Source organism: Monodelphis domestica, chromosome 1 (genome assembly GCF_027887165.1).
Source record: "Monodelphis domestica isolate mMonDom1 chromosome 1, mMonDom1.pri, whole genome shotgun sequence".
NCBI classification, from domain to species: Eukaryota; Metazoa; Chordata; class Mammalia; order Didelphimorphia; family Didelphidae; genus Monodelphis; species Monodelphis domestica.
The window spans coordinates 452,921,331-452,944,202 of record NC_077227.1 but is presented as its reverse complement, the minus strand read 5'-3'; the positions used below and the strand labels follow the sequence as shown (position 1 = coordinate 452,944,202).

Here is a 22,872-nt window from a genome sequence, read left to right as displayed (position 1 = left end):
TCTTCTGCAAACCAGAATGTGGCCTCAAGAAACTCTGATGCCTGCCCTTAAAGTCTGTCTTGCTGTTTTTCTCTCCCCCATTGTCGTGGAGAAAACTCTCCTCTATTTTCCATGTCTAGAGAAGTCTGTAGGCCTGCCACAAGAAAAGACCTGAGAACCAGTTCCTGGAGTCTTGGGGTAGAAAATCAATATGAAAACATTTAGAAAATTATCAAATTGCCTGTCAAGAAGTGCCAGCACAACCTACCTCCAGAACTTGTCTCCAGCAAAAATATATGTCTTCTTGTTTTTGCTCCAGTTAAAGGCAGCATCCACATGTTGAATGTCTGGAGGCAGCCCAAGGCTAGTCAGCTTCTTAGGATAGCCCCGATCCAAGGTGCTAGCAGAGTAGACCCAGTACTCATTCCCTGAAATGGTGATAAAAGTCATGCTTGTGATCTAGGAATAAAGAATGCCTCCCACCAATCAACCATTCTAACCCCACATCTGTCTCTGGTGGGCCTTCTCTCTGATGGGGCCTCCTAAGTACAGGAGCTATTTATTATGGGAAGATCTCTTTCCAAGTACCAAGTTCAATCATGGGAACAATTCCTTAGTACACATAGTCTTATAAAAGTGGGATGAGGACAGACCATGGACCCACAGTTAGCCCAGGAGCAGAGGATAAAAGGGAAAAGAGCCAGGAAGAGAATTTGGGGATATTTGGAAGGTGGTGCTGGAAGGAAGGGCAGAGGATGAAGTGATCAGGTGAGGAGGAAGGCAAATGTTATGTTTTGTTTTATTTCGCATTTCTCTTGTTTTGTTTTGTTTCAGATAAGGGGCCAGGAGGTACAATGTGAAGGTGATGAAAGAAAAGGACCTGAGGAGTTGAGGAAAGGGTCGGGTTGCATTTGCATTTGTAAGCCTTAGATCAACTGGATAAGATGAACAAGGACTTCACCCTTTGTTATTAAATTATATTATCAATTATTATTATATTGATTATATTCTCAAGATAGGATAGAGTTAGAGCTAGGGACCTCATTTTACAGATGAGGAAACTCAGACACAGAGCAGTTAAGTGACTTGCCCAATGTGGCTGAGTTCAACAACACAGTTCTCCTGTTCCTCTCACCCTCCATCCATCAGTACCTGAGAAGAACACAGCCTTTTCTTCCTGTGGGGATTCATACACTGCATCTATCTTCTCAGGAACTTCTGGCCAGAATGTGGCTACAAGCAGGGGCCCTGTGGGCTTCTCCCTTGAGTCTGCCATCCGCCACATGAACCTGAGTGGACAGACAAAAAAGTCTGGGGCGATTCACCCTCATAGCCACTTCCCACTCCCCCTTCCCCAAACCCCCAAACCATCATTTCCTTTGTACCTGGCCTGTTCCAATCAAGACTCCCCAAAGGAAGCCACAGGCCATGGCAGCCATTAGCTATATGGAAGAGGGATGAAAAAACAGAATAAACTAGAATGAGGAAGGGAAAAGTTAGGCTTACTCAGATGCCACGATTTGAGTTGTACTCACTATACCCTGAGCTGCATGGGACAGCCTTAGCATCACTCCCACAAGGCTGTTCTCCATGCCTTGCAACTAAGAGTCAGTTTGAATTCTAGGGTAATGAGAGTCATCAGGGAGCCCCTCTGAGCTGCTGGACTGGGGCACTTCCTATGGAAATGGTCCTGTGCCATGACATCTTTTTTGAGACATCCTCCCTAACCATTACTAAAGGATTTTGTGACCCAGCAACTCCTGACTACTTGGTTTCCATGACTACAGTGTGCATTAAAAAATGGGCACAAAATCCAGAAGAACCTTCCTTCATCCAAAGGCTGTAAGAGTTATAGAAAGACATAATTTCTTTGGGTTCCCCTTATCTTAGATCTGGAGTCCTTTTTGAGGAGATCTGTTTTTCCTACTTACTCTTATGCTAGGTTCCCCATCAAAAGGCTAAGAAAGAATTTCAAGTGGTAGGATCTCCTGATGAGCCCAATTATTTTTGCAACCATAGGGAAGTCACTATGGGCCTCAATTTCCCTCCTATGTGAGGGAACTTAATCCTACAGTTTTATTCTAGTTTTAACGATCTGAATATTTTTATTGATTATAAAATTAATAGCTGTTAAAGCAGGGCTTCCTCACTTCATTGATGTCCTTGCAAGCTGTTGGCTACAAAGCCAGCATTTATACCCACAATAATAAATGTATTCTGGTCTATCTGCACAGTTCCAGGTGTGGTATGATATTCTAGATGTTCCAATTATTTATCTGAGTCTGATCTCACCTAACTAAAGGTATTGTAGATAGTTGTAGCTCTCATATTGCAGACCTGAGTGAGGGCACATATCTCACCCCTGCTCCTATAGCTGCTTACTTCCCATGATCAGGAAAGTTTGGTTTGGTACTGGAGTTGTACAGAGAAGCCTCCTTGGGTCTGGCCTCAGCAGAAAGGTAAAAGTGTAAAGTAGAAACAAGGGGACAATGCACTCATGATAGGGAACAGGAATTAAGGAGTGGAGAACAGAAGTAGGATTCATCGCTCACCTGTCCTTAAAGAAGAATATTTCTCCTCTAATCTGTGAGATGCCATCGAACACAATGTCCTTTGTGCAAATCTCAGGAGTGACAGGCCCCAGTGTGGGGGTGGGGCCGGTACCAGTGTCAGTGCCAGTGTCATTGGAGGACCCTGGGAGAAGCATGAATGACCTTCAATTCCTCTCCCAGAATTGGGGGGTGACCTATGACCTTCACCCATCCACTCACACACACACACCATGTTCAAACAGAATGGCTCTTACCTACAGTGTTACTCCGTCTACACCTAGAAGGAGCAAGTTCTAGCTAGCTTTGGAGCCTCACCTCATAAGCCCCTTAACTCCCGCACTAGAATTTCACAATTCCCACTATTCTGTCCCATCTTTGCACAACTTCATTTTTTCTCCAGTCTTAAGTTTCTTTGTTCACAACCTGGCAGCTTTAGTAGATTGTTGTAAATGGCACACAGTAAGGTTTCCATCTTACTGGTATTTGGCAGGCTTGTTGGCCAGTATTTTATAAGTGAAACTGAAATTGCTCTTCCTGAGCTATTTTGTCATGCCTATATTTTTTTGGTAATGCTAGAGGAAGATCTAGTCCCTATGTCTCATCTCGGGCCTGATATCTTACCATACAGCTCCCGAATGCCTTTGATATCATCATTGGACAGGCGGAAATTCTTAGTATATGTGTAGATTGGTGCCATCAGTGCCCCAGGGTCTTCTGAGTGCTCCAGCCCCATAGCGTGACCAAACTCATGGGCTGCCACAAGGAACAGGCTGTAACCTATAACACAGGAATGAAATGAAGAGGGGATGGAGAGGCTTAAGAGGAAAATAAGTGTTTCTGGCTTTTTCATTCACTATGTGTGTTCTTTGCCTGGCACTGGGCATTAATAGCATTGTATTTTATCTTATTTAATACATTTACTACAAACTTTAATTAGACAGGAGAAGAAGCTCCTTAAAATTATAGCTGTCTGAAAGTGAAATTGACTGCTTTGAGAGGTAGTGAATTCTTTCTCATCGGAGGTTTTCAAGAAAAGGCTAGATAACAATTTGTCGGGGATGTTATAGGGAGAATTCTTGTCCAGGTATAGGTTGGGTAGGACACTAGGTAGCCTATGAGGTCTTTTCCTAATTTGAGCCCCTACAGTTCTGTGTGATTCTTTCTCTTGTTCAACTCGATTCTAAGTTCCTTGAGGACAGTACTTTATTAATCTGTGTCTCCAATACCCTAGGACAATGTCTTGTATATAGTATATGCTGAAATACTGGAGGCAGCATAGTACAATGCAAAAAGCACTAGGTTTGCAGTGAGAAGATTTAGTTAAAATGGCAGCTTTGTGACTACAAATTATTTAATTCCTCTAAGTTTTAGTTTCCTCATCTGGGAAGGAAGGAGACTACCTAATCTTTACAGTTCTTTGAGCTCTAAATTGTTCATTCTATGATAATTAGGAGTGTGACTGAGAGAACTTGTTTAATATTCTCCACAAGTTTGGTTTTGGTCCTGGGGAAAGAGACTGAATTGGAAAGGAAATTCTCTTTCATTTTCAGGGTAGTCTTTGGTCCAGGAGAGGCTGATATGTCTGTGCTTAAAGTGCAGATGAGGAAGGAAAGACCTTGAAGAAGTTGCATCTGCCTGTGGTGGGGGAGGAAAATGATATCTTTCCTCAGCAAAGTATATGCCTTGTTCCTCCCACATAATCCTAATACCTTGGTCAGGGCAAAAGCCCCACTTTCGGTCATCATCATAATTGGTTGTTGTGGCACACCACATTTTGCCATCACTTCGGCCAGCACTTGTACAGGATTCATGTTTGTTGCCCAAGAACGTGAAGGGGAAGACACAGGGTGCACCCTCAGAGTTCCCACCAACAGTTGACATGGCTGTGAGAAGAAAAGCATATAGGTGATACAGAATTGTAAAGGACAACTAGGAGAAGAACCAGGGAAAGAGGACCAGAAGAAGACATTACAGGAGAGACTTCTCAGATGGTCAGTGTGTCTAATGGCAGCTTCTCCACTCTTCCTACATATCATTTCCCAAACAAGTCAAGAATTCTCCATTAAAGGAGGTGGGTAGTTATGTTGGAAAAAGAGGAAATTTAAACAGAGTACAATTGAGATAACCATCAAGTTGCCTGAGACATTTGCATCTCCCGTAGTGTCTTCCATTGATCTAGGAAGAGAAGTGCTCAATATTTATTGAATGGATAAAGAAATTAAATGAATGAATGAGGGAATATTTTACTAAGGATCAGGAAGCAGAGAGAAATACAGATAGACAAAGACAAAGATAAGCAGAAGAGACAAAGAGAGAAAGAAAAATAAACCAAAAAACACAGTCATCACACTAAATATCTGAGGTAAGATTTGTCCAGAAGGGTGCAAGGGGGGACCTGATTAGGAATCTAGATGGAGGAAGAAGGTCATTTCTCAGATATTTCTCAGATAGAGGTCCTGGGGTATGGGGCTGGGGTTAGAGAGGAATAGGGAGATATCATCCCAAATACTCCTTCATGGCTATGTGGAAGGACAGAGTACAAGGCAATGACTCTCACCGGTCTCGGGACAGAAGCCATATTTCTTGTCACGATCATAGTCCTCGGTAGTTCCACACCAGCGGTAACCATCTGTTCGACCCTCGGTAGTACAGCTGTCATAAGAGGTGCCCTGAAACTTGAATGGGAATTTGCAAGGCTGGCCCTCAGCATTCCCACCCATGGTAAACAGGGCTGGGGAGGAGGAGAAAAAAGAGAGAGAAAGAGACTGTTAGTTCACATACATAAGCACACATACATATGCTCTCCTACATGCATACTTATAAATACATGCATAGTCATAGTTGGCTCTGTAGCCTCCTCTTCTCCCTGATTTACAGACTTTTTAATGGTAACCAAATTAGGGGAGAGGCAGAAATAGATGAGACAAATGTACATATATACACATACTTACACAGAAACAGACACACACATACACACACACACATACATTGTTTAGCAAGAGATGCCTAGCCACAGCTCTGTCTCTTTATCTCCCACCTTTCTTCTGTCCTAGTTTCTCTTCTAGTAGACAATAGAAGGAAGGATAACAGATACCTTAGAGGAGTAAGATCTTTAAACATATTTAAGGCTTCCACTCTGACTCCTCAAGAAAGAAACCATCACCCAACAGTGTAGGGCAAAAGATAGAGCCCAAGTTATGGGTTTTCTTTCCCTGGTCTCTCTTCTAGTCCCCTCACCCACCCTAAATCTGCAAAATGGTGTATCTCTGGAATTGCCAACAAGCAAAACCACACAGTCTAATGAGGACCATCTGTGCTGAGCAGGGCCAGAGGTGATCTCACTCCCAACCCCCACCAGCATTAACTCTACCATAACTGGAATGGGGTTAAACCCCCAACCCCAGTCAAGAACTCAAGGATTCTAGATACTATACTCCTGGCTTTTTTCCATAGGTTTTGTGCCCTCCTCCCCAAACACAGGAATAATGGGGGCTGGGATTAGGAGAGGTGCCAGAGGCTCCAGAGGCTCCCTTTTGGAAAGAGTCAAAGAGTTAAGCTTGAATTTGATTAGCACCAGACTCCTCACCCAACACCAACCCCACCTCCCTTTTCTCCCTTGCCCACCCAGGAAGCCCCTTAGCTCCTCACTGATCTCTCAACCCTATGTTCCTCTACATACAGGGGTTGAAGGAGACTCTGAATCAGCAGTCAGGAGGAACTGAGTAATAGAAACTCCTATCCCAAATATGCACACTCTGTCTCAAAACCAAAAAGCAGAGGAAAAACAATTACCAAATAGATAACTTCTATTTTTGCTTCTATCCTCAAGGTTAACGATTTAATAAGGTCTTCTAATTTGATAGGTGATCTAATTTGATAACAGAAACATGGATTAATCTGCCAATTGTTTTTCCTTGATGCCAAGACAAGTTGGTGTTCAGAATTCAGTAGTGATGAAAACACATTTCTATCTTTAGATGCACAAAGAAACAGAAAGAGATAACTACTACATGTGCTTAGTGATGTAGGGAAGAGTTGGTAAATTATCAGGAAAAACAATCCAGAAAACTTCATTGTTATCATTATTCTTAACTTTGAAAATCATGAAAGGAGATTTAAGACAGGGAAAAATGTTTCCCTCATCACTTAATTGTTCTTTTTTTTTTCTTATCTAGACATTACCATGTTTAAATATGTGTTCCATGTAGGCCTTTACATTTCCAAACAGAATTTATGAGCAAACCAAGTTATATGAGATAGATTTATTTGTGTTTTGGTGCTAAACAAAGAGACTTTAAATTCATAAGGGGAACTAAGATATAAATGTATTCTAAAATGTATAAAGAAAAAACATTTTCCCTATAGTTGTAAAAAGATCAGCAATTTTACATATTAGCACACTCACACACATAAATTCATACAGAACTATTCCATTTCTTCAGAGACAAGTAGTGATCTAGCCACACACAGAAGCCTGAGGACATACAGAAAAACAGAGAGGGAAACAGGTACAACAACAACATATACCACAAACATTTATTAAGAGCATTTTACATATATAACACATGGAGCAAGATACAAAGCCTTAGAGAGTCCCAGCCCCTACAGACTAGTACCCCGCATATGTGTTGTTGTTCAGTCACTGCAGTTGTATCTAATTTCCCATTTGGGATTTTCTTGGTTTTGGTGGTTTACTATTCCCTTCTTTAGCTCATTTTACATATGAAAAAACTGAGTCAACCAAGATTAAATGGCTTTCCCATGGGGCACACACATAGTGAGTGTCTGAGGCTAGATCTGAACCCAGGAAGATGAGTCTTCCTAACTCTAGACTCAGTACTTAATCCACTGTCTGTGCTGCCTAGATGTCCACCCTCTATCTACAAGCATAAATAAACATAAATTAGATCTAACATGAGCTCAAATTAAGGGAAGTCCATTCCTAATGCTTCCTTTGTTCCCTTTAGGGTTCACCTTGCATAGCCAAGTAGTCAACATGGCCTCAGTCTATGAGCTCTGCTTTCTGCCATAAATTGGTCCTCTGACCCATCCTAAACCTTCTCACCATACTCCTAGATTCTGCTCCAAGACTGAATAACCAGTTCTTAGAAAGGTAGGACATAGTCATTGCATCTTCCTCCTCTACACTTGACAACCAGATCTAATGAAAGTCTAAAGCTGATAAGAGGACCTAGACAGTTTTTCCTATTGCCAAAGTGAGGGATAGGAATGGGGTGCAGTAGAATAGTCACTGAGGATGCAGGGAAACTTTGATGAAGAGACAAACTCACCTTCATGGGGACAGAAGCCGTATTTCCCATCACTGTCAAAGTTGTAGGAGGTCGCACACCAGAGGAAGCCATCGCTACGGCCAGCATCCGTGCAACTATTGTATTCCTTGTCATTGAACAGGAAGGGAAACTTACAGTATTCCCCATCAGCATTCCCATATTTCACTCGGACCACTGAAGGCAAGAGGGAAACTGTCACTGCCAATTCAATGTCAAGAGCCATGGAGTTATAGAGGAGGGGCAAAAAAGAAGTAGAAGAAATCTTGGAAAGCAGGGAGGTGTGAAGTACATATAGGACAATGGCAGAATAGAAAGAGCAATGAATCCATAGAATTGGTTTTATCCTTAATTAATTAGCAAATTAATTAATCCCTAATCTGATACCTATCCACTATGTAACTTTGGGCAAGACACTTAACTTTTTTGAATCTGTGTTCCCTCACCCATACTTGACCACAAATCTCACAATGTTGTGACAAAAGTACTTAGTAATCCTTAAAGTGATATGATAATGCTAGTTCACTAATGTCTTCTTTGAACATCTATTTCAAATAGAAACTCTCTTATTTATCAGTCAAGTAACAAAATCACTAGTTCTTTCCTGTGCATTAGCAACAGGTGACAGGGACACCTTAGTGTCAAGGGAGTATACAAAGTCACTATAGTTCAACAAAGTCCATTGGAATTGTAGTCAGAAGGCCTGGATTGAAATCCCAGTACTGTTGCTTACTAGTTGAGTGATCTTAGGCAAATAAATTTCTTTGCTTCTCTGAACCTCAGTCTCTTCATCTGGCAGATGAGGAAAATACTTGCCCAACCTATCTCAGCAGTTTGTTGTAAGGCTAAAATGAAATCAAGTATATCTATTACGTGACTGGAAAAGTCCGAGCCCTGAATAAATGCTGGCTGCTATTACTGCTGCTAAGAGATGCCTGTGGAATAGTCTGTGTTGCAATTATATATTGCCAAATAAGAAAACATACAATGTTATCAGATGATGTGGAGTGAGGAAAGGTACACAGTGGGTATTAGGATGTATTAAGAATAGTAATGAGAAGAAGAGATTTGCCCATGAACCTGAAATCTATAGGTAGGGCAAAGTAGGTATATAAGTCTAGAATGTATATAGAGGAAAGGCAGCTTTGGGAGAAAAGGGGAATCCGGGTCCTACCTTGCCCTTCTCCCAAGGTCCATAGCTCATCATCATCAAAATGGGAGTCTCCTCCTACACCAGTGCCAGGAGCGAAGGCATGAGCCAGGAGTCCATCCTTCCCATCAAAGGGGTACCCATCCCCATGCTCTGTAACACATATATAGCCATCAGCTCCTTTACCCACCCCTCAAATAGAAACTCAGGACATCCAGGACAACCCAGATTTACTCAGAGTTCTGACTTGTCCCAGGAAATCATATGAGGTTCATACTCCCTGGCCTATGTCAAAGTTGCCCTGCCATTCACACAATTATCTATCATCTCCCTCTATTCTTATTCAGGTGTAAGACAAGACTGGATGGAGTAGGCACTTGGGAAAGAATTACTGATATTGATCATCTAGTAGCACTATTTTGTGAATAGTTTTGGAATAGGAATCAGAAAGACCTGGGCTCAAATGGTATTAGTCATATGTAAAAATTATTTCTAGCAGCTCTTTTCATGGTAACAAAGAATTGGAAAGATTAGGTTGCCCATCAACTGGGGAATGGCTGTACAATTTATAGTGTATGATGTTTATGTAATGCTTTTGTGCTATTAGAAATTATGAAGGGGATGATTTAAACAAAAACATGGGGAGACTTGAATGAAATGATGAAAAAGTAAAGAGAGTGGAACCAGAATATAATTTATACAATTATAGTACCATTGTAAAAAAAAAAAAGTCAACTTTGAAAGAATTAGGAACTCTGATCAACCACAATTCCAAAGCACTCGTGATGAAACATACTATCCACTCCAATAGAAAGCTAATGAACTGAGTGCAGACTGAAGCATATTTTCTTTTCTTTTCTCTTTCTTTTTTGGACCTGGTCAATGTGGAAATTTGTTTTGCTTTGCAATACATATCTGTAAAGTTTTTTTTTTTATTATTATTTTCATCTCAGTGGGTGGGGGAGATGAGGGAGGAGAATTCTGAATGGAAAATAAAATGAAATTGAATTTTTTTAAAAGATCCTATATTAGAAACTTACTAGGTATACAATCCTGAGAAAATGTTAATTGCTCTGTGCCTCAATTTCCTTATCTATAAATGAAGGAGTTAGACCGAAATGATCACTAACATTCTTTCCACTCCTATATTGTTCCTGGATATTGCCAGCACCTATAGCACCTACCCCAGCGACCAAAGTTGATCATGATGTCAGCTTCTCCATCATGGATACGTGAAAACCTAAGGGGTGTCACATCACTCCAGACCTTAAAGGCTCGAGCAAAAGCATCATCCACAGTCTCAGGGTCCAGATCAGGTGTGTAACCAATGATCCTGAGGTGGGCAGAGAGAACAGGGGTTAAGGAAAATCTCACAGCAGGAACAACTCTCCCGCAATGCACTAGACGCCAACCTTCTTCCAGCCCAATTTCCATAGGTGTTGGGGTGGGGTGGGGTGGAGGGATTTCTTCTTCATTCCTCATGTGTGTTAGCATAATGTAGTGGATAGAAAACAAGCCTGAAAGTCAGGGTCACATTGGTTCAAGTCTCCTTTCTAATGAGTCATGTCTTTATGACTCTAAATATATAATTTACTTCTCAGTGCTCTAGACAACTCTATATGTTGTAGATAAGGTGCCAGTCAATATAAATAAAGGATACTTCCTCCTGTGGGAGTTCTCTCCTCCAATTAAATCACAGGTCTACCCTTTTACCCCTCATTGAAGAGCTCACCCCAGCAACAGTACAGAAGACTGTGAGACTAATCCAAAGCCCAGAAACTGTGACTTCATTGGTGTAGAGACCTCTGAATGAGAAAATTATCTCTGTAAATGCCAAGAAGCATATGCTCGGCAAGTTACAATCTTAGAGAGTTTTCTCTCTCTCTCTGAGACTTGTCCAGGGTTACACAGACAGCATTAAGCAGAGGCAGGAGTGGAATCCAGGTCTCCCTATTTCTGAGGTCAACTCTTTAACCACTTTATCAGGCTGCCAATCAGAAGGGGAAATTACCTCTAAAGATATTCTCTAGGACCTCCACCACATCTCATCCATTCTTCCCCTTCTATCCATTCGCATGATCCCAGGCTAGTTTAGAGCCTCACCATTTGCAACACTTGGACTAAGGTAGGTTAGTTTTTTTAAGGTAGATTTTTAACTGGTCTTCCTGTCTCCTGTCTCTCCTGTAGCTCTCCTCTCTAATCATTCCTCTACACAGGCCTCACAATGGTCCTCCTAAGACACAGATGTGTGATCCCATCACTATCTTGTTTAAAAGCAAAACAAACAAATAAACAAACAAAAACCTCAGTGATTCCCTAATGTCTTTAGGCAATTCTCACTTATTGATCTGTCATTTAGTACTCCTCATAATATGGCTTCAGTCTACCTTCCCAGCCATATTTCACATCACTCCATCCTTCATGCATTCCTCAGTCCAGCCAAATTAAACTAATCACTCTTCCCCAAACTCAGCATGCTATCCCATACTGCCAGGCATTTGTATGAGTAAATGCTAATAATGAATCTGAACCAGCAATGACCTATTTTTCCTCAACTCCATCTCTGAGAATCCTCATAAACCTTCTCTGCTTCCTTCAACTCCATTGGCAGTGTTCTCTTTCTCATCAAATTATCTTATATTCACTTCTTTATGTATTATGTTGCATATCCCCACTAGAATGTAAGTTCCTGTCCAATGATTGCTTTACTTTTCATTTTGTATCCTTCCCACCTTATGCAAATGTTTGCCAAATTAAATGGTATTGAATCTACTAGTCATAAGAAGCAGATGATATCTTAAAATTCCATGCCACCTCCTCTGACCCATGATAGTAGTATCATCTTCCCACTCTGACACCCCAAAGCATTTTGCCCTGCAACTTTCTAAAGTATTCATCATATGTTACTTGATATCATTAGCAGCTCCATTAAGAATCATGACATCTAAACCTGGTTATCTTCTCTAGGAACTGCATTGTACTCTGCATACTAATAGTGCTTCACAAAAATTGGAAAGGAAATTAAGTCCTGGATATGGAACCTGAGGCTCTAGCTTGGAATTTTGGTACTGCTTTTTAGGCAAATCCTTTCCTCCATCTCCCCAACCTCTGTTTTCTTATTTGTTTGTTAAATTGAACTGATCCTAAATGAGCATGCTGGAGGCAATCTGATGAGGCCTTAGAATAATGTTTTTAAATGCACAAAATAGGATTGCAAAGGAAATCAATTATGTTGAAATACTGTTGCCAATTTTTTTTAAGTTCATGGACTCCAGGTTAAGAACCCCCCAGATTAGATGATCTCTAAATTCTTTCCCAGCTCCAAGTTCTATAACTGAAATTCCCCAGCCAAAAAATCCCCAACAAACCAACTAATCAACAAGCATATGTTAAGTACCTACTATTTTTTAGGCATTTTACTAGGAGCTGAGTATACAAAGGCAAAAATGAAACATTTCCTACTACCAAAGAACAATACTTTCTACAGTCTTCCATGCCCTGATACTTCCCACCTCCCCACCTTTCCTGTTTACCTACCAATCTCTAAGGTCCCCCATGGATTCTAGCCCAGGAAGGAGATCAAGACAGGGTTGACATAATTATGGTTCCTTTTTTTTCTGTGGCCTGAAGTCTCAGAGACCTGCAACCCTATTTCTTTATAGCCCATAGCCTTATTATATACCTGGGATCTCATATTGTCTTGACTTTTGCTCTGGGCCTCCCCCCTTCTTCTCCCCTTCCCTGAGCACCTGTATGTGATCTGATTCTTCTCCCATTTGGGCCTCCTAGGAAAAAAATTATAGTTGGCAACATCAGGGTTCCCACATCGTGGCTTCTTCATGGTCTCAATAGTGCTCTGGTCCAGCTCTCCTGTCTCTGGTAGCCCAAAGAATTTCTGCATCTTCTTCAGGGTGTCCTTCAACACAAACAGGTTGCAGCTCTCCTTGGGGCAGCCGTAGAATGTATTCAGGTATTGCTGGAATATACAAGTATGTAGGGCTGAGTCCCCCTGTGGCCACTCATTTTCTTTGGTCATAGTGCAAGGGATACTGGACTGACCAGAATCCTAAACAGGACTGAAGGCTTTCTGTCCAATATTCTAGCCTACATCTTTTTCAAGGTCTTCATCCTCAAGAGAAACCTAGAAAATCCTCCATAAGTAATAGATACTCCTTATTTATAAAAACATTTAGGGAGTGGGCAATAGGAAGTCTAGTCTTGTGATCTTATATTTATAGAGAATTCTTTTTTTTTTGTCTTATTAACAACTCTAAAACAGAAGGGCAAGGGCTAGGAAAACAGGGTGAAGTGTCTTTCCCAGGGACACACAACTAGGAAGTGTCTAAGGATAAATTTGACCCCAGTTCCACTTGACTCTAAGTCTGATGCTCTATCCTAGATGTGCCATCTAGCTGACCCTGTAGGAAATTTTTATTAAAAAAAAACTCCCTCTACCAACACAGATCAGCTACTGCGCTGCAACAAAACATCTGAGAGAGTTCTTTAGAATTCTGGAAGGTTAAGTGACTTGTACTGAGTCACACAGCCACAGATCAGTAAATATGGGGAAGGAGAAGAGAAGGGAATAGAGTTTACTATGTGCCAGGCACATTACAAATATTATCTCATTTGATCCTCATAACAACACTATGAGTTTAATGCTGTTATTATCTCCACTTTACAATTGAGGAAACTGAGGCAAACAGGTTAAGTGATTTGCTCTGGATCCCACAGCTGACTGAGATCAGGTTTGAACTTTGGATCTTCCAGACTCTAGGTACTTCCAGACTCCCAGTACTTTATCTATTGTGATACCCAGGAGTAAGCAGTTTCTATGTTCCAGGCACTATGCTGGCCTCTGAGGATAGAATAAAAGCCAGCATATGTCTTGAGGCTGGAACCATACTCTTCTCAGTTCTATGACTGGCTTTTTATCCATGGCTGCCTCACTTTTGGAAGCATACTATAAGGGAAAGAAATCTAGATTTGAAATCAGAAGTCTGGGGATGTAGCCAGGGACAAGCTCAAACAGTCTCTAGCAAACAGATTGTTAAATTATCAGTGTGGGCAAAGAATATCTTGGAAATCTGTTAAGTGCTACAAATCAGGGCTTGATTTATTGTTTCATAGATTGTTTAGACTTAAATGGGTAATGGAGGAAATACTAATAATCATATAGATTAAACTTAAAAATGTGTTCTGCACATTTTTGAGACCCAATTGTTAAACACTTATCAGCACATTTCTGGCTTGTATCAGTAAATGAAACCTCTTTGGTTTCCATTAATGAAAATCAACTCATTCAAGCCCTGACTTTTCCACTAGCCAATTCATTGCCTTTGGGCAAGTCAATCTGTTTCTGTGGCCTTTAGTTTCATTTTGTAAATTAAGGAATTTCCACTAGAGAATGATTGTTTCCTTTGGCTCTAATTATCTGTCAGTCTTTGTCTAGCTCAGTGCTAGGCCCATAAAAGGAACTTAACCTTAATGCCTTCAGGAACCCAGGGCAGTTCTGAATAGAGAAAGTACTCCCCCCATGGGACTTCCTGGTGCATTGACCCTTTTTAAGATAATTCATCTAGGGGGCAGCTGGGTGCCTCAGTGGATTGAGAGCCAGGCCCAGAGACTGGAGGTCCTGGGTTCAAATTTGACCTCAGACACTTCCTAGCTGTGTGACCCTGAGCAAGTCACTTGGCCCTCATTGCCTAGCCCTTACCACTCTTCTGCCTTAGAACCAATACCTAGTATTGACTCCAAGAAGGAAGGTATGGGTTAAAAAAAAAAAAGATAATTCACCTATCCCACAAGTTCTCTGAGTACATGAAAAGCACTATATTAGATACTGTGGAGGAAATAAAAGAGGAATAAGAGATGATTCCTATCATAGAGCAGCTTACGGAAGAGAATATCTGTAGGATGAAAATTTAACCAACACTTCAGACTAGTGAATGCTAAGTGCCCAGTGGGCCATACAGACAAGTACATTGTTACATAGGGAAAGAGAAATTCTAGAGGTCTAGAGTGGTTATGGCGGACTTTATGGAAGATGTGGAAAGGACAAGATTTGGATTAAAGGGAAGAAGGATGTTAAAAAAAACATTGGCAAGGATAAGATGGAAGTATAGCTTGTTTGGGAAGCAGTTGGTATCCCAATCTCACCAGAAGCCAATATCACTAGAGCAGGAGGTTAAGAATAAATTAATTAATATAATTTTAAAACAGAAAGTATCCATAAAAAGTAAACATTTTAAAATAAAAAGGGGGGAGGACTGAGTAAGAGATTAATTTAGAAAGGAGGAAAGGTCGATAAGCAAATTTTGATGTTTGCATGAAATATTTACATAGCCAAAGGTTTTGGAAAGACATAATGAGGCTACATTTTAGCAGAAATTAAATTCCAATGAAAGGAATAATTGGAGTTAATAAAGATTTCTGAGCTGGAAATATCATGGTATGTTTTAGAAAAGCATTCTGATTGGAGCATACAGGATGATTTAGAGGAAAAATACAGACAAGGAGACTAATTGAGAGATTATTACTAGAACCCATTTGTGATATATTATGATCCTAGTGGAAGGTGGGTATAGTTGGAATGGAAAAAGAAGGAATAGTTAGAAGAGATATTCGAAAGGTAGACTTAATAAGACTTGATGACTGACTAAATATGGGAAGAAAGGAATAAGTATCAAAGATGTTTCTGAGGTTTTAGTGCCTAATGCCCTGAGTAATACCCTCAATTATCATTGAGAGAAATAAGAAAATTAGGAAAGGAAACTGGTATGAGGAAAGATAATGAGTTTGGTTTAAGGAGTAGGCAACCAATCACTGGATCAACAAAGCATTTTAAAGTACTTATCTTGGACCCTTAAAATCAACCAATCAATCAGCTAGCATCTTTAAGTGCCTGTAATATGAGCACTGTGCTAGATGCTAGGGGTACAAGAACAAAAACCAAACAATCCTTGCCTTAAAGGAGCTTACGTTCTATGGGAACAAACAATGTATATGAGTATATACAATGAGACAATGTATATAAATATATACAATACATATGCAAAAAATACAAGGGAAGGGGGCTGTCAGGAAAGGCTTCATGTAGAACATTGTGCTTAACCTGAATTCTAAAGAAAAAGAAAATGATTCTAAGAGAAAAGACTGCATTCCAGGCATGGGCAGGATATCTAAGTGTAAATGTCCAGTAAGCAGCTGGTATTCAAGACAGAAACTCAGAAGTAGGATCAAGACTGGAAATGTATTTGAAGGAATCATCTCTATAGAATAATAAGTAGATGAAGACACAAGAATAAATGACTTTTCTCAGTGAGTAAAGAAGAGAACTAAGGACAGACCCTTGAGGAATATCCTTAGCTAAGAGGCTAGAGAAGAAAGAAGGGCCAGTAAAGGATGATAGCACTTTCTATCCTATCTCTAGAGCTCAATTCCCCATCAAACTGTTTTTATCACCTTCTACACAGACTTGGAGTCTCTCTAGAAAATAAATAATGTTCTCCCTTTAAACGCAAAAGGGCTGGTACAGATCTTCCCATCAGTAAGTAGGGCAGGGGATCTGGATTTTATTCATAATAGTGGGGAGAAATTTGAAAAATCTGTCCTTCTTTGTCTAGTCACAAGTTAAAAAATGTTCAAAACAGCTGGTTGGTGTAAAGGGTGCAGCCAACAACCACACAGCATAGTGATGCTAACTGATCCACCTGAGAATTGAACACATGACTACAGACTCATCATAAAGTTGGCTAAAATCAAAAGGCTAACCAGTTCCAAATCATCTCATAAACTCAACCTTATGACACTCAACTCCTCTTCCATTTAGGAGAAAAATTCTCCCAGGAATTCAGCCCACATGAATTGAATACAATTCTTACTCCTCTCTCAATAATACAACCTATTTTCTCTCAGCCTTCAGCTCTGTCCTATCCATTCCCTTCAGCTTAGCCTTACTATTCCTTTGAAAGTCTTCTCTAGCTATTATATTTACTAAGCTACCTCCATCTTTTAAGTCCTGTAATGTTTCCTCAGTGGCCTCAACATCTCTTGTCTGGGATTTGCATTAGCCTCCACTGGTCTCCCTACTTCTGTTTTCCTACTCCATCTCTTCTTTCACAAATTGCTATTCCTCAAACACAGACATGACTTTGTTAACCTTTTCCCTGCAAAAATCTTTAATGATTCCCCATTGCCTCTAAGATATAGTGTGAACTCCATAACTTAAGAATTCTAATCCTTCCTTAAGCTAGTTCCTTCCTATTTTTTCCTTCTTATTTTGCATTATCTCCCTCTTCAACCCCTGCCTGTTTGGAATCTCAAGCTTCTTTCAAAGTACAGCTCTTCTGTCACTTTTATATGATGCTCCCCCAAGAAAAGTTGGCACACTTTCCCTCTTGAAATTACTTCATATATACTTAATAATTATTTGTATACATGCTATATCACCAAAAATAGAGTGGAATCTCTTTGAAGACAATTATTATTTGTTTTTTACCTTTGTGTCTCTAAAATCTAGAATAATAGAATGCACTTAGTAAATATTCCTTGATTTGAATTGAATGAAGTAAGAAGATCATGGACCTTTATGTTGGGGAAAAACCTTAAAGATTAGGTAGATAATCTCATGTATTTTACAAAAGAAATTGAGACTCAAAGAGGTTTGATATCTGGCCCAAGTTTACTCAGCAATAGAGCCACTGAGACAGATTCTAAAGAGGAATTCCGACACCCAAACCAATGTTCTTTCCACTACAAAATATAGGTTTACACTCTGCTCTTCATAGACCCTCACCAAGTTATCTTGGATTCCTACATTGCCAGATTTGCTTCTGTACACCAGAACTTCACCTTCTTTCAGCAAACTCTTGAATTCTCACTTCCTTAATGAGACCTTCCTAAACTGATCAAGGAAGCAATAAGAGCTCTCCCATTTAGCATGAAGGCTGAGCACAGAATCAAAAAGGTACAAAACCCATGAGAGTGAGAATCTATAGGGAAATTACTGCAGTGGTGTTGGTAGTTATAATTCTTATGATAAGTATAATATACATAAGAAATGAGCTCCCACTCCCTCTTAGGCACAAAGGAGGTGCTTAACAAACATGACTGATCCACAGGGCTCACTTATCTGGGATCAGATAGTGATATAATATTTTCTCTCCAATTGGTGAATAGCAGTCACATACCTTCATCTGCCTGGAATGCTTTCTTCTCATCTCTGGTTACTGACATTACTAGCTTCCTTTAAGCACCAATGAAAACACTATCTTCTACAGGAAGTTTTTAACAATCCCTCTTGATTCCAATGTTTCCCTCTTTTAATTATTTCCTCTCAATTTACCTTGTTGGTATCTATGTTTGATTGTTGTCTTTTCCTTTAGATTGTGAGCTCCTTGAAGGCAAGGACTATCTTTTGCCTATTTCTATATCCCCAGGACTTGGCACAATGTCTGAACCATAGTAGGTACTTAATAAATGTTTATCAACTTACTGACTGATTATATATCCATGTGTTTTATAACTTCCAGTGAGCAGAGACTGTTTGTAAACTTTTTCATGTAATGCCTAACTTTTTTCTGTGCATATATTATTGTACATCAAATGACAACATATATAAAGTGCTTTGCAAGTCTTAAAAGTACTCTATAAATGTTAGTATATTAGAGGTAGTAGTGTTCTCTCTTCAACTATACTAGAAGTTCTTTAAAGGCAAAGATCAGGACCTTCTTACATTTTTTTTTGCATTATTAGATACACATTACACATGTAATAAGTACTTTCTGAATTATCAGGTATAGTGGAAATAATATTAGTTCTCAATTCAGAAGACCTGGGTTCAAATCCTATATCTAATGATCATTATCTTTATAACCTTGGAAAATCATTTAACCTCCCTAAATGGGCCTCAGTTTCCTTAGCTATAAAAAGAGGGGTTGGACTAGATGACGTGTGAGGTCCCTTCTCACTCTAAAACTATGATTCTAATTAACCACGAAAGATGATAATTAGTAAAGATGATACTACAAATTGTTTAGAATATTCAAGCTGGAAAGAAATCTATTATTGTTTAGTTTTGCCCAACTGTTTTTGGCTCTATTGGGTTTCCTTGGCAAAGATCCTAGAGTGATTTGATATTTCCTTCTTCAGCTCATTTTACAGATGAAGAAACTGAGGCAAACAAGGTTAAGCAACTTGCCCCAGTCACATAAGTATTATGTGTCTGAGGCCAGATTTGAACTTGGAAAGATAAGTCTTTCTGAATCCAAGTCTATCACTCTATCTACTGCATCACCTAGATGCCCTGGAAAGAACTCTAGAGACTAACTAGTTCAACTTCCCTTACTTTCCCATCTCACCAAAGGACTTAATACTCTTTTGTTTTTATGCAATATGGTTAGAATTTTAAGCTATCTCTCTTAATGACCCAAGCCCAGCATGGAAAAATGCCTGATGTTTCTGCTTTGGAGGACTCTGCATCTGATTCTGTCCTTGCTCACCTCTCAGTTGAGGGCTATCTTAAATGATGCAGGAAATCATACTAGTCCTTCCCCTGATGTGGTTCCAGATTTTTCCAACTATTTTGCCCTTTTGGGCAAATCATGAGGGGACAAGAAGGGTTCATTTGAAAGATGAAATAAAGTTTTAGAATGGAGAGAAGAGTGGGTATTTTGAAGGGAGAGGATGGGCAGGAAGGTAAAGAATATGTTGAGTCTTCATCTGTTTGAATGCTATTAAAAGGTTGGAACAATAGGGCAGTTTGGGGCGAAATGAAAGGACAATCAATTAGAGCAATACAAAATTGGAATGGGCTCCTTCAGTGAGTGCTGAATGGGTTTCCTATCCCTGGATGGCTTCCAGTGGAGGCTAACCAACCACTTTTATGAGATGCTGAAGTAGTGGGTTCTTATTAGATACAGGATGGCCTCTGCAAGTCCCTTCAACTCTGGAGCACTGTTTTTTTGCTTTTTAACAAGTTCCAAGAAAAATAGTGGCCAGGGGTCAGGTTGAAGATCTCCTCCTCCTCCCCTCCGCCCCCTCCTCGGTGCCCCGATTTTTGGATACCCCCCCCCCCCCGCCCGAAGCTTTTAGAAGAACCCATTCTAACCGCGCAGAACTAGTGCTCCAAGCCGAAAGTGCTTATTAAAGTTAGAAGCTCAGCAGTCCCTGAGCCACACAATAATTGTCCCTCCAATTCTGCTTATGCAACGATGTGGTGAGTGCACGGAAAACAACATCTGAACTGCTTCAAGGAGCAGTCCAGGCCCTGGGGAGGGGTTTCTGGCCCGCCTAGTTCCCCAGGAATCGGCCGGTTGCTCCCTGCTTCTCCCTCCCTCTTTCTCCCCTAGCTGTGTGCCGGCGGTGATTAGGAGTTGCGGGAAACCCCAGCTAACCTAGCGCCTTCATCCGTCCCTCCCTCGTTCCCCATCCTCCCTCCTGCCCCTCGCCAGCCCCCCTTTCTAAAGTCCTAGGAAACTTTGTTTGGCCGTGGACTCTGCATCCAAAAGTCTGACTTTGCCAACTCCCTTCTCCCGGGACACCCAGTCTCTTCCGAACCCAAGGCAGACCTCCCACCCTCCAGCTGTCTCCTCTCCCCTCCCCTTCTTCACTCCCGGGGGAATCGAGTGAGCCAGTTCCCCACAGCTGTTTGCAGGACCCCCTCTGCTCTCCTCCCCTCCCCCCCAACCCCCACTCTGCTGAAGCCCGACCCGAAACTCACTACAGCCAACTCTTTGTCTGTTTTGGGAGAGACATCGCCTGGAAACTTGATGATTGGGGACGGGGCTGCCCAAGTTTGTTGGAAAACGCTGGAGTGGAGCCAGAGGACAGGGAGGAGGAATCCAAGGACCCCGGGGGCCGCCGGAGTCATCATGGTCGTGCCTCAAAGGGTCTGTACTGTCGCGATCTTAGAGGGGAGCTCTGTGAGTCTCCAGTTCACGTCTCCGCCTTCTTTCTCAGCCGCTCATCGTCTCCAGCCCGCAAGCTGAGCAGCCGCTAGCTCGCTCCTTCCCCTCCCCTCTCCTTTCCTCCCTTTACTCCGCTGCGCTCTGCTCCACGCCGCCTGCCCTTTTGCTGGTCCCAGCAATTCCTTTGTATGTTTAAACCCCCAGATGCGCAGCCTCCAGCCACCGCAAGAGGAAGTCTGGATCCAGCGGAAACACGGGAAAAGGGCAGTTACCAGATGTAGCCGGCTGGGCTGGGAGTTGGGAGAGCAGCAGTCAAATCTGTGGCTTTGGGGAGAGGATTGGACGAATTCCCTCCCCCACCCCTCTTCTACCCTACCTCCTTCTCCTGACTGCCCTAGAGTCTTCGTGACCATACCCCTGGGTCCTAATGGTCAGTTTACAATCCAGATCACTTATGCTTCATATCTCTCTCCCCCACCCTTCAACATCTGGACCTTTGAAATGGATAGTCCTGAAGTGTTTTATTAGACAGCAACTTAGTGATTGATGTTGGGAAGAGTTGAGGGGAAGAAGAGTAGCACATAGCCTTCAGTGTGGAGAGACTCGGAGAGAAAGATGATCAGATGTGGAGAAAGATAATTGGAGAAACTCAGAGAATTGGAAAAGAAAAATCAAGAGCTGATGAGTAGTAAGGCAAACAATGGAAGGTGATGTCGGATAGCTAGATGTGGAGAGAAACAAATAAAGAGGTATGACAAAGTAGTGAGGGTCGGCTGGGATGGCTGGACTTCAAATTTTCCTCTATTCTTGTCTCTGACTCAGTAGTGGACAGACTGAACAAACATTCAAAAACATTTCTTTAGGCTTTTTGGTTTGCAAACTACCCTATGACACATGTAGTGCCAGTATCATTAAACTCATTTTCTAGGTTAAATTGTTCAATAGATTTGTGATCTCTTCAGTGTTCTTCCTTCATTGGTATGATTGCAACTCATTCAAACCATCTCATCTTGCTATGCTGTCACCATATAGCCAGCCCACTTCCTTTTCCAATTATACATTTCCAATGATATGCCCTTTATATCACTTCTTGTGCATCTACTGTCATTGGAGATGCTCACTGGTATCTGCCATGCATCTCTCCATTATTGTTTTGGTTATTAATAACCTTGATTCTTCAGAGATTTTGATTTTCAAAGATTCACAGTCTTAGGGAATCCCTGACAGAGCATTTGGAGAGAGAGAGAGAGAGAGAGAGAGAGAGAGAGAGAGAGAGAGAGAGAGAGAGAGAGAGAGAGAGAGAGAGAGAGAGAGCAAACTCAGCCAACCCAGAACCTTAGGAAGTAGGCCCTGGAAAGGTTGGTCATACCTCTTAGTATCTTCAAAAGAGAAGTGAAGGGACAGACCTTATCCTTCACAGCACATCTCCTTAAAGTTCTGGAGAGAAGGATTATTATCCCTTAAAACCCAGAGACAAGACACTTAGAATCACAAGATCATATGACTTAGATCTGGAAGAGACTTTTCAAGGACATTTAGTACATACAGCTCATTTTACAAATGAAGAAAACAGAAGCCCAGAAAAATTCTAACCTTAAAATTCAGAGAATACTGAATAGGATCTTCTTTCAGTAATTCTGAGAATCTCTAGTCCAGTAGTAATAGGACTGCTAGGATGGGCTGGTTTGATCTCCAATGCTCTGCTAGCCAAAGAGGCACCTAGCTGGAATGGGCAGCAGACCATTTATATGAGGAGGAAGTAAAGGAGGGTGTTCAATGCCTAGGCTCTTTTTAGGCTTCATTTGAAGCTCAAGTTAAGGCTTTTTTAGTACTATGATCCAGGAAAGGGTAAGACCGGTATCAGAGAAACAAACATCTTTGTCCAAGGGGCAGATTTTAGAATAAAAAATAATAATATACAAGAGGGCCAGGAACTGGGTCTTGCTGTGCTTGGGATTTGGGTTAGTAGATGGTGGTAACAGAGATGGTCAGGG

General features: G+C 41.1%; 1 protein-coding gene across 1 annotated transcript in view; it reads right to left on the bottom strand.

Annotated features, from left to right (window-relative positions):
* Positions 1 to 21,235, bottom strand: part of MMP2 (matrix metallopeptidase 2) — a 31,702-nt gene extending 10,467 nt beyond the window's left edge. Inside the window, exons 1-11 of the mRNA XM_001372993.5 lie at positions 20,692 to 21,235; positions 12,719 to 12,945; positions 10,154 to 10,302; positions 8,994 to 9,122; positions 7,823 to 7,996; positions 5,089 to 5,262; positions 4,241 to 4,414; positions 3,153 to 3,308; positions 2,532 to 2,673; positions 1,132 to 1,268; positions 248 to 407 (exon numbers count right to left, since the gene is read on the bottom strand). Of these exons, the coding sequence (XP_001373030.3) occupies positions 248 to 407; positions 1,132 to 1,268; positions 2,532 to 2,673; positions 3,153 to 3,308; positions 4,241 to 4,414; positions 5,089 to 5,262; positions 7,823 to 7,996; positions 8,994 to 9,122; positions 10,154 to 10,302; positions 12,719 to 12,945; positions 20,692 to 20,844 (1,775 nt within the window). The 5' untranslated portion in view covers positions 20,845 to 21,235. The remainder of the gene's footprint in view (positions 1 to 247; positions 408 to 1,131; positions 1,269 to 2,531; positions 2,674 to 3,152; positions 3,309 to 4,240; positions 4,415 to 5,088; positions 5,263 to 7,822; positions 7,997 to 8,993; positions 9,123 to 10,153; positions 10,303 to 12,718; positions 12,946 to 20,691) is intronic.
* Positions 21,236 to 22,872: the final 1,637 nt, after the last annotated feature.